The sequence below is a fragment of the Vicia villosa genome, unplaced genomic scaffold (assembly GCF_029867415.1).
Source record: "Vicia villosa cultivar HV-30 ecotype Madison, WI unplaced genomic scaffold, Vvil1.0 ctg.001098F_1_1, whole genome shotgun sequence".
Classification (NCBI taxonomy): Eukaryota; Viridiplantae; Streptophyta; class Magnoliopsida; order Fabales; family Fabaceae; genus Vicia; species Vicia villosa.
In genome coordinates, this window is record NW_026705478.1 from 586,287 (window position 1) to 602,926 (window position 16,640).

General features: G+C 34.2%; 2 protein-coding genes across 2 annotated transcripts; one reads left to right on the forward strand and one right to left on the reverse strand.

The window, feature by feature from the left end:
* Window positions 1-934: 934 nt before the first annotated feature.
* Window positions 935-3,676, forward strand: LOC131633233 (protein COBRA-like). The gene is made up of 6 exons (XM_058903943.1): window positions 935-1,254; window positions 1,407-1,486; window positions 1,898-2,354; window positions 2,458-2,614; window positions 2,705-2,982; window positions 3,084-3,676. Exons 1-6 carry the CDS (start codon window positions 1,161-1,163, stop codon window positions 3,368-3,370), a joined length of 1,353 nt encoding a protein of 450 aa, XP_058759926.1. The 5' UTR covers window positions 935-1,160; the 3' UTR covers window positions 3,371-3,676.
* Window positions 3,677-3,747: 71 nt separating this feature from the next.
* Window positions 3,748-5,795, reverse strand: LOC131633232 (COBRA-like protein 4). Its single transcript, XM_058903942.1, has 6 exons — window positions 5,649-5,795; window positions 5,476-5,555; window positions 4,916-5,372; window positions 4,547-4,694; window positions 4,126-4,415; window positions 3,748-4,037 (listed from the first exon to the last, which is right to left on the reverse strand). Exons 1-6 carry the CDS (start codon window positions 5,746-5,748, stop codon window positions 3,757-3,759), a joined length of 1,356 nt encoding a protein of 451 aa, XP_058759925.1. The 5' UTR covers window positions 5,749-5,795; the 3' UTR covers window positions 3,748-3,756.
* Between the last annotated feature and the right edge of the window lie 10,845 nt (window positions 5,796-16,640).

Genomic DNA, 16,640 nt, shown 5'->3' on the forward strand with positions numbered 1-16,640 from the left:
ATTCTCCATGAACTATATAACAAATTGAATATTATCGTTCACGGATATTTGATAAAATTTCCAGAAACTATATAATAAACTCATTATTATCATTCATAGATATTTGATAAGTTTTTGAGGAACTATATAATAAACTTATTATTATCCTTCAAGGATATTTATTTAGTTCGTCAGGAACTATATATGAAACACATTGTTTTGTAATCGAGATTATTATAATTTAATAAATTATAGTATCAAAATTGAACACGGGTAATGAGAAAATAAATATTACTTCTTTATTATGAATTTGAATAAAACAATAGAAGAAAGAAAGAGAAGAGAGTATATTTTATTATTCATATATTATGAGTGTGAAATTCTGATGTAATATGAATCCTATTTATAGGACATAATATAATAAATAAAAAATTAACCTGAAATCGCTTAATTATGGACATCCCCAATCATACCATTTATAACAATTTTTATTTATTTTCTTTTTTGATATGGATTTATTTTTTTTCTTTAGACTTAATTTGTAATTTAAAATAATATTTAACTTACTCTTTAAAAGAAAGAAATGCAGGAACAGAAAAATAATTACTATAATAAATGACTCACTAACAACTCCAATGATTAAATTAAAATACAATTATTTTATTTATTTATTTATCAACATTATTTGATGTCCCGTTCATGTTAACCAATAATGCAATAAACCCTTGTCACTTGTCAATTCAATTCAAACAGAATTAAATAATTCCAACTGTTATTAAAAATACAATTTCTCTGTGAAACCAAACATAAAATTTTAAAATTGCAAGAACAAAAAGCATTTTTTTCCTTCAAAAAATGAATAAAAATTGAGCACCGACAGATTATATGAAGCAGATATTTTTCAATTCAACAATAAGCCAGCAGGACCCACACACACTCACCTGTTTGTCTTTTATCATTCACAGCTTCTCCTCTGTCGGTCTCATTCATTTTCCCATAATACCCCCAAACACTTTCCAAATCACACATGATAAAAACAGTTATTACATTCAACTTGATGATTATAGTAACTTCATCACAAAACCAACACTCTCTCTCTTTTCCATTCTGGTGCAGATCTTGAACTTCAACTTCAACTTGAGCTTACTTGTCTCTTTCAATCACAAAATCTGCACCAACAAATGGACTCATTCTGGTTATCTACCGTTGGATCTCGTGCTGGATTTGTAGCTTTACTGTTTATGCTATTCTCTTGCTCAACTTTCACTTCCATAGGTTTTCTTTCTTTCTTTCTAGTTCTCATTTTATATTATGTAGGTTAAATCTAGTTTAATAGTGTTTAATTCAGTTGAGAAAGTATGTAGTTAGTATATAGAGCTTGGTTTGGATTTTAGTCCTGATTTGGATGTGATTTTGTTGATTTGCAGAAGCTTATGATCCGTTAGATCCAAATGGGAATATTACACTCAAATGGGATATTATTAGTTGGACTGCAGATGGATATGTTGTAAGTGTTTAGAACTTTCTTAATTTGTGGTAAAGTGTAAGGAAAAATATTTAACATTATGGAATATGATTTGTGATTTGGATGCTTTTATGGAATGTTTAAGAATTATGTAAAATACTGATTGAGTTTACCTGTTAATTACTGTTATGAAGTTCCACTTTGGATTTGATATGGTCTTACAAGCTGGGTTTGTGAGGATGAATTAGCTTTAACCTAAATTTTAAGATGGTATCAAAGTCTATCTGAAATTTGTTGGTTTACCTGTTGTCGGGTTACTCAGGTCATGCTTCAGATGTCTAATTTTGGGCGTGACATTGGATGAAATATGACGTGAAAATGAAATATTGTTTGCTTTTGTTTCTGAACATTTTGGCTACTATATACATGCTTATGTTTGCTTGTGTTTCATAGGCTGTTGTTACGATGTACAACTTTCAACAATATCGCCATATTCAAGATCCGGGATGGACATTAGGGTGGACATGGGCTAAAAAGGAAGTAATTTGGAACATGATGGGAAGCCAAACAACGGAACAAGGAGATTGTTCGAAGTTCAAAGCAGGAATTCCGCATTGTTGTAAGAAGGATCCAACCGTAGTTGATTTGCTACCAGGAACACCTTACAACCAACAGATTGCAAATTGTTGCAAAGGTGGTGTCTTGAATTCGTGGGCTCAGGATCCAAGCAATGCAGTAAGTTCTTTTCAGGTTAGCGTTGGTTCTGCTGGAACAACTAATAAAACAGTTAAGCTTCCGAGAAATTTCACCCTCAGAGCTCCTGGTCCTGGTTATACTTGCGGTCCTGCAAAAATTGTCAAACCGACTCAATTTATTACCAGTGACAAGAGAAGAGTCACACAAGCCTTGAGTAAGTTATCTATGCCTTGTACATTATTCAGAAGAATTATTTATGAGTATGGAAACCAAATTTGAGGTTCTCTATAACATGTCATGTATATTTTTTATGGCAGTGACATGGAATGTTACCTGCACTTATTCTCAGTTCTTGGCTCAAAAGACACCAACTTGTTGCGTTTCACTCTCATCCTTCTATAACGACACAATAGTAGATTGCCCAACCTGCACCTGTGGCTGCCAAAACAAAACACAACCTGACAGTTGTGTAAAGTAAGTCTCCAATTTATATTTCGATTCATTGTGGAATTTGTCATCATTTTCCCCTCTCATGATTTCTTTCTTTCTGAATTTTTGGTACAGTCGAAACTCTCCGCATTTATCGTCAGTTGTATCAGCATCAGGAAAACCTTTAAATACACCTCTAGTCCAATGCACAAGTCACATGTGTCCGATTCGAGTGCATTGGCATGTGAAGCTAAATTATAAAGAGTACTGGCGGATCAAGATCACAATTACAAATTTCAATTACAGAATGAACTACTCACAATGGAATCTTGTGGTGCAGCACCCCAATTTTGATAATCTTACTCAGCTTTTCAGCTTTAAGTACAAGTCCCTAAATCCCTACGAGGGCTTAAGTAAGTTCTATACTCTCATAACTCATAAGCCTTTAAAAGACTATGTTACAGGGGGACCGAAAACATATTTCTAATGTTGTTATTCCGACATGGTTTTACAGATGATACTGGAATGCTTTGGGGAGTGAAATTCTACAACGATTTTCTTTCGTCAGCCGGATCATTAGGTAATGTGCAATCAGAAATCTTATTCAGAAAGGACAAATCAACCTTCACATTCGATAAGGGATGGGCCTTTCCTCGAAGAATTTATTTCAACGGTGATAATTGTGTTATGCCTCCTCCAGATGCTTATCCTTGGTCACCGAACGCATCTTCAAAATTAGTTTTCTCTTTACTTACTACACTCATAGCCACTTTAGCTTCTTTGTTAATCTTATTGAGTTGATCATAGAGAGTTTTTCTCTATAGAGACGTAAACGTGCCATATACAATTCCATTCTGCATCAAATTATTAAAGACAATCGATGTCAACTCCGTTGCGGAAAGTGCACAAGAAGCTGCCATTGAAGCAATAAAAAGAAATGCAGATGGATGAATAGTTGCCACAAGAATTCTTTCCTTTTATTTATTTTAAGGGTTGGTTTTTTTTACCTTCATTTATGTAACATATTTTTGTATCTTTTGTATTGTATAACTATTTTAAGTTACTTGCTTGGATATGATTATTTTTTCCTATTAGAGAATATCAAAATTTCATGTTGCATATTTCCAATCAAATCAAACACTCTCATAAGCTTCATATACTAACTTATCTTATACATCACAAAAGAATCACAAATACATGAAAAATGATGCAAAAATGACATAGACTGTTATGGATATAATTGGCAGCCTATAAGCAGAATTTGGCAAGAAAGGGTATGAATCAGGTGGTGGCAGCATACATTCATCACCATTGAAGTATACTCTTCTAGGAAAAGCCCATCCTTGTTGTAATGTAAATGTGTTCTTGTCCTTTTTCATAAGTACCTCAGATTGTACATTCCCTTTAGCACCAGCTTCCATCAATAGATCATTGTAGAATTTCAAACCATAGAACATTCCTGTGTCATCTGCACACACAATTCAATCATGCACAAAGTCAAATAGTTTTCTTCAATGAAACTTTAATGTACTACAAGAAAAACTCAGAGAACTTACTTATGGCTTCATAGGGAAGAAGTGGCATGTATTCAAAGCTATAAACTTGTGTAACATTATTGAGATTAGGGTGTTGCACAACAAGACCCCATTGTGTGTAGTTCAGTCTATAGTTGAAGTTGATGATTGCAATCTTCACACGCCAATAATCCTTATAGTTGTCTTTTATATGCCAATGAACACGAATAGGACAAAGGTGGCGTGTGCATTGCAACAATGGTTTTGGTGTGATATCACTCTTCCTAGTCTTGTTATTTCCATCAACTTCTTTTAGGATCTTTGATTCTTTCCTGCATTTCAATAGTCACAAGTCAAAATTATCATTATCTGAATGTGTTTTCCTCGGTGTTAAGGATCGTGATGCAACCTCGACTGTAATTTAAAACGTTACTGATATTGTGAAAGTAGAAAAGCGGCTTACGTGACGCAGGTAGCATTGTTCTGACAGCCACAAGCACAGGTAGGGCAGGCTGTGACTTGGTCATTGTAGAAAGTTGATAAAGATACACAACAACTTGGGTTCTTGTATGCAAGGAATTGTGAATAAGTGCATGTCACATTCCAGGACACTGCATAGGAAAAAAAATGAGAACATTAACCAATGTTTTAAACAGAAGTGACAATCCATCGCGCTCGCAATCTTTGATGTCGCAACTGCAATACAGTTGAAACTGAGGCTGCATAAGCCGCATTTTTTACCATGATTCTCCACAATATCGAAGATCGCAATTCGCAACATACTACATATGCAGATGTAAGTTTAGTAACGGGAATTAATTAGCATACATACTCAAAGCTTGAGCTTTTCTTCTACGATCATCGGTAAGAATAACAGTTGAAGGGACTCTCCTAGCAGGACCACACGAATATCCTGGTCCCGGTCCAAGCAGTTTAAAATCCGTAGGCAGTTTAACCGTCTTATTAGATCTTCCTGAGAGTCCTACACCCATCTGAAATGCAGCCACTGCACCTGAAGGGTCCTGTCCCCAAGATGTCAACACACCACCTTTGCAGCAGTTTGTGTATTGCATATTGAAAGAAGCACCAGGCAATAAATCAACAACTTGAGGACTTCTTTTGCAGCTATGAGGAATCTTTATCTTGAACTTTGCACAGTCTCCTTGTTCTGTAGCTTGTGCTCCCATCATAGCCCATATGATTTCCTTCTTGGCCCATGTCCATCCTAATGTCCATCCCGGGTTCATAATGTTTCGGTATAGTTGAAAGTTAAATAATGTTACAGTTGCCTGCAAAATTTTCACATCATAGTATTTTGATTAGTTCGAGGATAGCTAGAGCATTGCAGAGACTAATCACTCGAGATAACTGAGATCCGTTGAAGTGAATTACCATATAACCATCTGATGTCCAAGACATGATATCCCATCTTATCGTTACATTCCCGGTTGGATCCAATGGATCAAAGGCCTCTATAAGCACAAAATAAAGCAAAGTTAAAACCATATGACATGAGCAATTATATTAGTTTCCTATGTTTTGCATGTAAATGAAAGGTAATTTACCAGCAGGAGAGATTAGAACGAGGCATAGAGCAACAAATGCAACCAACTTCAGGTCTCGAAATTTTCCGCTTTGACGCTGTTTACCATTATCAAATTCCATGTTTGAAGTTGAAGTTCAAAAAATCACAAGTTCTATAATGTGTTAACACAGTTTGAGAGTGTGTAGATATGCAAATGAGCTAGTGTGTTTTATAACAAAAAAGTTATGACAATGTGATTGAAGTATGTTATCATTTAGTAGTTGAAAAGTCACTTTGATATCATGATATCACATTCATATGAAATCTTCTGTTTGTTTCAGGACACATCAAGTGTTAATCTGTTACTACCTATAAAATAGTTGTATATCTAGATTTAGTTTTTGTGTGTGGGGTTATACTGAATACATCAACATCTATGAATATGAATGTTTAGATTTACAGAGAAAATAGATAAATCATGTGTTATTTGATATGGCAATCAAGCCATGAAGTGGTGTAGAGTTGCTATCTTGGGATGGATTGGAAACTAGTAGTGTAATGTTGCAACGCATTTAAAACTAACTCATTCATTGAACAAATTCAATTGATGATGGGTCTTAAGTCTCGGTTTAAGTAATGGGCTTTAATGTTGTTGGACCTTCATCTTGAGATTTTGAGGTTTCTTCCTGCTACCCCAAATTTTATTTGACACCCCGACACCCCCATGTTTTTACTATTAAATTTTATTTCACAAAATGTACTGGAGAAATTCGAATTTTTACTAAAGTTTTGTAATTTTTTGGACTTTTCATAGACACTACCGGATATTTGCTATTGATGACAAGTATGATTTTTACCGCATTTTAAAGATTTTTACAGCATTTTTAATGATTTTTTACCACATCTTTGAAAAAATTCGATAAAAATGCTTTTTTAAAAATTCATACATTCAATTGGATTTTTCAAAATATCCGATAAAAATGCAGACCTTTTATCAGATATTTTGAAAAATACGGTAAATCTGCATAAATGTTTTCGTATTTTTCAAAAAAATATAGTAAAATTGCATACGTTCAACCGAATATTTCAAAAAATCTGAAAAAGGTATGCATTTTTACCGTATCTTTTAAAAAATCTAGAAAAAGTATGCTTCGTTACCCCATATTTTGAAAAATTCAAAAAGTTAATAATTTCAGATTTTTTGAAAAAACTGGTAGGTTAAAAAAACTTGTTTTATTTGCTTTTGGATGGATGAATATGATGAAGATGAGCCAGTTGATGTCCAGCCACTAGTTCAGGATGACGTACAAATGGTGGCAGAGGCAGATGTGCCATATCCGACAGAAATATAAGTTCCTCATACTTCTGAGATGGTAGAGGTGCCCCATCTTTCTAAGGAAAATGCAACAACTACAATAGAGGTTATTCCAGAGACAATTATTGAGGCGCCTAATGTAACACCCCATACTGCTTTCAGAATTACCAACTGACCTCACAAACCAACACAGATTTTCAGCATGATTTGTCCTCACTCACACGTTTTCTGAGAAACTTCCTAGAAGGTCACACATCCAAATACTACTCCAAGTCAAGCACACTTAACCATGAAGTTCTTATCTGTTAGGTTACCAAAATATGTTTTATTCAAGAATATAAGAATATTGAAGTTTTTTCCATCTTGCAATCTACCCCAAAAGAATGATGCATACGAGTTTAGGGCAGCTACATATAAGTTAGCTTTAGGGTAAAATATATGTAACAGGTGTTTTTATAGGAAAATCTGATTTATTTTATCCTTCAGTTATTTAGGAAACCGAAGGGATATATCATTTAGTTTACACTTATAAAGAAATAAAAATATAAACTGCAATAGCTAGAATTTGAAGCGTGTCCTGAATTGTTTTTCCTCTCGGTTATTTTAAAAACCAAGGGAATATGTTGTTTTTATTTTTAAAGAAAAATATGACGTGCCTTGGCATTATACCTCATTTTTGTTTTTGGATGAGGTGAAAGCTTTGTCATGAAATATATTATTTGTAATAGTGAATGATAACCAAACTTCTAGGAACATTCAATTAATGTGGATACCATGGGAGAAACCAGAGACTCTTCTAACAACTGGATCAACTACACTGCCCTCAAAGAGATGAAGGTTTTCATCAAGCATGGAGAATTGAAGGACGACCCAATAGTCAAAGAAGAAGATATAGAAGAATCGGAAGACACAAGAATTAATTAAGTCTTGGGGAGATGTCAAAATTTAGCCTAAAATATGAAAGAGATCAAGAAAATTATCTTAAGGGGTGATGATTCTTCTGGAAATGAATATTCTTACTTGTGTGTCTAAGTGTGTTTGCTTTCTTGTTACTTCTTTTTCCAAAATTTCCTATTCTATGCATTACTCTTTAAATTATGCAATTTCCCGCTTTAGGTACTTTGAAATTCAGCATATTTGAATTAATAAAAGTGTGATCTTTCCTTTTCCTAAATGCTATTGTGCTTATGTTTTCATATTTAAAATTTTTGCAATACATTCTTTTACCCATCTTTTTTATTTTGACAAAGAGGGAAAAATATACTCTCAGAGGGACTAGAGTATGCTCTCTACTTAATTGAGGTGAAGTTTAACCACTCCAAATATATCTATTTATTTCTTTTATCACCTCCCTGAGATATGTGTTGTCATTATCAAAAAGTGGGAGAATATGGAACCATGTTTTACATAATAAGTAATCAAGGAAGCTCTCGATAACATGATCTTAATGATGGATGTACTTTTGATGATGGAAACTAATAAGAGTCATTGATAATGAAACCTGTGAGGATTCAAGCATAGAAAATGATCAAAGATCCAAGAATACAAGTTAGGGTTTGATGATCATTGTAAACATCCTCTGATGATGATACTCAATTAGAATATCAAGCATCATCTTCAAGAAAAATTCAAGAAATTGTCTATATGACTGGTTTACCTGTCGAGTCTTGAAGCTTCAAATTATTAAAGAGAGGAAGTGTGAAAGCTTGCCCCGTCGCACCAGAGTGAACATTATGTTGAAAAAGCACAAGGACTTATTCGTAAAGTTATACGGCTAAATCACACACACACACACACAAATATGTTTTTAAGCCTATTATTCTTAAAGAATTATTCATAAAAATGTTTTAAAGTCGTTCCAGTTGAAGCAGCAATTGTCGAAATGATTTTGGATGAAATTTGTATTATCCAATCGATTAGCATTCATACCGAATCGATTAGGTTAATGCAAAAACTGCCCCTAAACGTTTCAGACGATGTCTTAATGAATAATAAAGACTATATATCTCTTCCTTCCTTTTTAAACATCCTAAACGTTTATTTTGAGGTCATTGAGTCAATTATACTGTTCAAAAGCTTACATTGGTTTGAGACTAGTCCGGTTAAAAGTATCTACTTGGTTTGTGGTTATCCTGGTAAAAACCTTTGTTTGATTTGTAAGCCTAGCCCAATGAAAAGCTTACTTTGGTATGAGATAAACCTGGTTTAAAATCTTAGTGGTTCATGGTCAGTCTGGTCAAAACCTCACTTTGGTTCATGAGTTCAGCCCGGTTCGAAAGCTCACCTTGGTTTGAGATAATCTAGTGGAAAATCTCGGTTTAGCTTGGAACTACCCGCTTCAAGTTGCTATTTGAAAAGAAGACTAATCTCTTCAATCTGCTGTTTAAAAGGAAAACTAATCGCTTCTTTTAAGTGTTCGCTGTTTGGTTGGAAGTTATCCTGAAACTTCAATTTTCCTTGTATAAGGGGGGTCGAGAGTTCAACCTACTAAAAGCTCTTAAGAATTATTGGATATTCTCAAGATATGCTCTTAGTTTTTTGATTATTTATTTTTCCGCTTCTAATTTCTTAAAAGGTTTTCAAAAATTTTTTAAACTCTGAAAATAATTGTAAAAGTTTCAAACTACCACTTTTCTGAAACACATAATTCACACCCTATTGTGTGTGGAGTCACATGTCCACAGGTATTAGTTATACTATAGACCCATGCGAGTATATATTTCAACAATAAAGTTATACTATACACTCGTGCAGGTATACATAATTCATTGAAAGAGTCATACTATACACTTGAATGGGAATATAGTTTCGTTAGTTACTTAGTTAGGTTGATTGCTTAACCAACAAGCTATATAAATGTTCTAGATTCTAATTTGAGAATGAATTAAATATATACCTTCATTTGTTTCAACTGTAATTAATTACTTTTGCTGCACAAGAAACCTCACTACACTTCTAGTTTACATCGATACTCTAGTTCTGTTAAAGGGAAACATGAGAGAATTGTGAGGGTACCATTGAATTGGGAAACACTTAGTGAGGTGTGTGATTTTTTTCAAGTTTTATTTCAGCAATCATGAATACAAATGACGGATTTCCTTATAACATCTTCTTTCTTTATGGATGTAATTGGAAAAGATGGAATACCTTAATGAATTCATTGTTTGAAGCTCAAGGTGTGCTTGAGATTATGAAAAACAACTATGAATAACTAGGAGTAAGACCTAAAAATATATAAAGACTCTCATTCAAGGATTCGAAGAAGAAAGATTGCACGACTCTGTTCTATATTCAACAGAATATGGATTCTCATAATTTTGAAAATATTTCAAAGGTGTCAAAATAAAACAAGGAATGAGATATCCCATAGAAGTAAAATGGTGGTGGAGAAAAAGTGAAGCAAGTGAAGCTTCAATCTTTAAGGAGGAAGATAATTAAAAGATAGTTGATTACTTTTCTAAATTGCTTGCAACCTTGAATCAAATGAAGACCTGTAGTAAGGCTATCATTGATCAACAAGTGGCCGAGAAAGTGATGATGTCTCTAACATGAAAATTTGATTTCATAATGGTGGAAATTCAACAATTCAAAGATTTTAAAACCATGAAGATAGAAGAAACGCAAAGTTCATTGGAGGATCATGAACTCATGGTGATTGATAGAGGAATTGAGAGTTCAATTCAAGAAGCCTTGCAAGCTCAAGTGATTAAGAAATATGGTCATGAAAAGAAGTTTAGGAAGAAAGGAAAATAAAGCTTCGAAATGCAAACTAGTCTAACAATGAAAGATCAAAGATTGATGACAAAGCTGAATCCTTCAAGAAAAGATAAGGCTTTGTCTCCAACCAATCAAAGAGTAAATAATTTTATAAAAGTAAGGTGAAATGCTACAATTATGAAAAGTTTGGCCACTTTAATGATGGGTATTGGCACAAAAAGGGTTTGAAGAAGAATCAAATAAGTGATGAAGATGCCTCGTATAGCTCATGATGATGACAATGATTTAGAAATTTTTATGTTAATGGCCATAAGTTGTGAATGAAACCAAATGTGTGAGTTATGGTATCTTGCTCAAGGTGTTTAAATCAAATGATTGAACACAATAAATGGCCCACAAGTTTTGACTCAAGTAAGAAAACCAATGTTATACTTGCAAATAACAATGACCTTGTAGCAGAAGGTGTAACTCCCCAAATTTTAGAATTATTTAATTATTCGGTTATTCGTGAATTATTGGTGAATTTGGGTGAAGTATGATGTATGACGTGTGTGGGATAGTAGTGGGATAAGGTGAGTTAGAATTATCTTGATTTAAATAATTGAGTGGCATTATTTAGATTAATAATAATAATAAAATAATAAAGGGGAGTTGAGTAAGGGCATAATAGGAAGAACATAAAAAGAGTCCTTAGGGTAACTAAGTAAAAAGGAGAAAAGAGAAAGAGATCATTTTGTACGATCGTGAAAGTTGGAGAAATTGTGAAGTGAGAGCTAGGGCACAGAGAACCAAAGAGGATTTCGCTAGAACGCGAAGGAAGAGATCAATTTTCTAGGAGATTCGAGGGAAGGGGTAATTCTGGCTTATTATGATTGATAGAGGATTAAGGTAGATGTAGGTGTTTATCTTACATGATGAAATTATTAATGGAGATATTTGTATGCTACGACTGTGTTCAATATGATGTGATGATGTCAATTGATGTTAAAATATCATGAATTAATGCCTATGATGAATGCTATAATACGTTTTGATGTTATGATGTGATATATATGTGAATTACTATGTGTTTTTGGACCGAACTGAGATTGAAATCGCAAGTGGAATGGGGCTGGATAGAAGCTAAAACGCGATTGCAAAGTTGCAGAATTCGCAATTTTGCCGAGAAAGCTAGCCGCGAGCTCGTGGCGAGCAGAGTGCTGTAGCTTTGTCGGGCGAGCTCGAGGCGAGAAGATCCCCTAGAAAATGTATGGGGGAAGGGCAAATGAAGCATCGAGACCCCAAAATCGCTCATTTCTCCAAGTGAGCACCAGGCGACCAGGAAGCGAGCAGAGCGCTCATAGGGCGCCGGGCGAGCTTGAGACGAGCAACTTGCATCATTTTCTTTAAAATGTCGTAACTTGAGTTTCAGAACTCTATTTGATGCGATGTTCAAAGTGTTTGGAAGCTGATGCGTAGTCCTTCAATATAATTGAGTCATATGAATTATTTGATGCATGATTCTAGTACCTATGTGTTTGTATGATTTAATTGTTGTATATTGTGATGCCATGATGTTTTAATTTTAATGAATGTTATTTTACTATGATGTTGTCGTGACGTTAATAATGGTATTGTGATGATGTTTTAGTGATGTGTATGTGAGGTATATATATGCCATGTGATGATTTTGTGAATGATGATGCACTTGACTAGCTGTGGTCAGAGTTTTATATGACGTTATTGTGTACCATGCATTCATAGTATTATTTTGGATGATGGTCTGCCTGTGATGTGCCTCAATCTCATTGTGTGGATTGAGTGTGTTTTATGAAGTGCTCCGATTCCAAGAGGAGATCGATCCTATGGTGGGGATCTTTGGATGGTGATGATCAGGTGTTCATCAAAGATTTTGGTACCACATGCATAGAGTCAGTTGTTGCATTAACATTCTATGTGACATTGCATGAATTTTGTTGATGACTTGTGAGGTGTTGATAACTGTGAAGTATGTGAATATATGGCGTTCTGATGATAAAAGATGTTTGTATATTATTATGAAGTATTAGTGAGTATGATGCATTGACAAATGCGATGTGTTATATGATGTTGTTTGTATACTCTTCTTTTCCTTATATCTTTTATAATGAATTGTGATTGCTCACCCTTTATGTTTGAAAGTTACCTCCACGTGGGTAACACACAGGTGATGAGGAGTAGTTTCTTAGAGACTTTGAAGATAGCTTCGGAGTATTTTATTTAGTTTCGTTATTAGAAGGTGTCTTTCTCTGATATGTAACATCGGGTTGGGAACGCTAAGTTTTGCGAACGATTATATCCTTTTGGCGTTGTTATAATTTATGACGGTTTTGATTGATTGGTGTTAATAATTGAGGAGACCAACGTATGAGTTCTTGTGAACTTAATTATGATGTTATGATTGTGAACCCGCTCCAATGTCTTTGTTGAATTATTATCTGATGTTTTATAAGGATATAATTTTTGTTATGGAGCAAGAATTGTTACTATTATGTTTTATATGAAGTGTGACACCCTTGAGTGGTGATTTTTATTTGATTTATTTTCGTAAATGATATGCGAAATAGTTGTGGAATTAGAAGGGTGTTACATAAGCCATGTGTGAAATTGTGATCAATATAAAGGATGAGAATAATGCACTTATTGAGAAGGTAATCTATGTAATTTGGATAATGTAAAACCTATTGAGTATATGACAGCTAGTATAAAAGTGTTTTTAAGTAACCATGAGCGGCGACACACTCCAATTGTTTGATTCACATAAGAGGTTGATATTAAAGTCAAAATTTTAGATGACTTCAAAATGAAAAGGAGGTGGGCATGTAAAGCATTTAGGGACATGAGTGGTTATGGAATATGAGGTATGGTCATATGAAATTTAGATGCCTAAGTGAATTAAGATATAATAATTTAGTGTATGGTTGTTTAAACTGAGTTTAAACACAATGACATGTGAAACCTCTTTAAGAGAAAAACGAAGCAGATTTACTTTTGCATCATCCATACTCAAGAGATCAAATGATGTACTAGAGGTTAGATATTCTGATATTTGTGGCCCATTTGAATTATCATCACTAGGTGGAAGCAAGTATTTCATCACTTTGTTGATGAATATTCAGGAATGTTGTGGCCATATACCATTAAATTCAAAAGTGAAACACTTGAAGTGTTTAATTCTTTCAAAATATTGATTGAGAAGTAGAGTGTGAAAGAAATAAAGGTTTTAAGGAAAAATGGTAGTGGAAAGTAAATTGCAAAGGAGATTGATTCATTTTGCATCGGTGAATGCATAAGACATGAGTTTAACTAACCTATACTCCTCAGTATAATGGTCTAGTAGAGAGAAGAAAGTCGAGCCTCATAGATATTGACAAAAGTATACTAAAGCACAAGAACATGCCTCATATGTTTTGGGAAGAAGCTAGCAACACAACCACATATATACTAAATAAATGCTCCACCAAGAAGCTGAAGATGAAAGTGTCTAACTAAGCTTGAAGTGGAAGAAATCCAAGTGTGAAGCTTCTTAAAGCATTTGAATCAAAGTGTTTCAAGAATATACGTGATCAATGAAGAAGTAAGATTTATGACAAAAGTGAAAGCATGATATTCATATGATATCATTTTACAAGTGCCTATAAGTTGTACATTCCCGTAGATAAAGGAGTTTGAGATGTGATTTTTAATGAATCAGAGGCATGGAAATGACATGGCACACTAGATAAAGGAAGTGATACGAATCATGTTTTTTGCAAAACTTGTTAGAAGTGAAGGATTAGATGAAAAAATTGATGATGAAGGCACTGACGTTGATTTGGAAGGTGTTGTTAATGATGAAGTGGGTGAATCAGTTAAGAAAAACAAAATTCATGTCAATGATAATAGAGTCAGTGATAATATCATTGTCGAGGAATGTGTCATTTAAGATAGTAAAAATAATTTAGAGAAGGTATCAATTGAGTCTATCTCTGATACTGTTGTTGAAAATTGTTTTACTGTGGTTGAGGTAAGCGAATGCACTGAGGGGAATGTGATTTCCGAATATATCGGTGAATTGATGATGATTGTTGAGATATGAGAACCTCAAGTGGTTCTTCAAAGAAAAGATTTAGCATATTTAATCAAGGCATAAACTTCTGATGAATTCATTGATGAAGAAAAGGTAAAAGCAAGCATGTACAAGAAGATTGATGGATCATTGAGGTCCTTATGTAATAGTAATGCTTACATTAGCTATGTTGTAAGTATGATCAGCAAATTCATAGGTGAGCATATGGAGTCACATCTACAAGATGCAAAAAAAATACCCAGGTACCTAAAGGGAATCGTGAGATTTGACATGTTATTTTTAATTGTTGTGAAAAAGAAGAATACATGATTGATAAGTTATTCAGATTCTGATTGGTGTGGTGACAGAGCTCATAGAAGAAACGACCCAATCTATGTTTTCATGTTCAATGAGACAATGATTTTTTGGCGTACAAGAAACAATAGTTGCTGGTAATGATCATGATGATTGGATTTAAAATGAGATGCTTGAAGAGAAAATGAAAAATACATGTTTTGTATTACTATGTGTATTTGAACGAACAACTAGGATTGATGTATATTTAGTCTTATGAAAAAATGTTGTTTGATAATTCATAAACATAGCATTTTCATTCACCCTATAAATTCGTTGTCAAGAATTCTTGGCTTGATACTTTTCTCATTATTATTTCTCGTATATAGAAAGGTTACAGGGATATATTGGTAATTACACTAAATAAATACATTTAAACTAATTCCTATTCACACCCCCCTCAAATTGATGCTGCTTGTCAATGAGCATCAATTTGCTAACAAGAAACTGATGACGTGGACGCGGAACAACCTTGGTAAGAATATCTGTAATCTGCAACTGAGTACTGACATGAGGAAGTGATATTATTCTGTCATCATAAGCGTCGCGGATTGAGTGACAATCAACTTCAATATGTTTGGTGCGTTCATGAAAAATAGGATTCACAACAATTTGGATGGCACTTGTATTGTCAGCATAAAGTGAAGTTGGCTCTATTTGAGGAAATCCAAGTTCAGCCAAAAGACCACGAAGCCAAATTATTTCAGAACAAGCAACAGACATGGCACGATACTCAGATTCAGTAGAAGATTTAGAGACTCTCGCTTGTTTCTTACTTTTCCATGAGATCAATGAAGAGCCAAGAAACATGCACCAACCAGTGACAGATCGTCGAGTATCAGGGCACCCTGCCCAATCGGCATCACTATAAGCACTCAATTTAGGAGGAACTCCAGTAGGAAAGAATAAACCACGATGAGAGCTTCCCTTCAAGTAACGAATTATACGTCGAACTGCTGCCAAGTGAAGGTGGCGAGGAGAGTGCATGAATTGACTTACTTTTTGAACAGCAAATGATATGTCAGGGCGAGTAATAGTCAAGTAATTAAGGTTACCCACGAGTTGACGATACAATAAGGGATCATGCAACAGATCACCATCATCACAATGATATTTAACATTAACCTCAAGAGGAGTATCTACTGGATTAACCGATTGTAGACCAGCCATAGAAATTAAATCTGTGGCATACTTGTGTCGATGGAGGAATATGCCCTTGGATGTAGAATGAACCTCAAGACCAAGAAAATAATGCAAATTACCAAGATCTTTCATATGAAACGCTGCTTGTAACTGCTGTTTAAGGCTTTGAATGGAAGCATGATCAGAACCAGTAATAATCATATCATCAACATACAGAAGAAGTAGGACAATTCCAGTAGATGTTCTATGAATAAATAGAGAAGAATCATACTGACTCTGAGTAAAGGAAAACCCAAGTAGAGTGGAGCGAAATTTTTCATACCATGCTCTAGGCGCTTGTTTCAAACCGTATAAGGAGCGTTTGAGCTTGCACACACCCTTAGATGACGGAAATAAACCTTGAGGAGGAGTCATTTAAATATCTTCCGCCAGGTCAC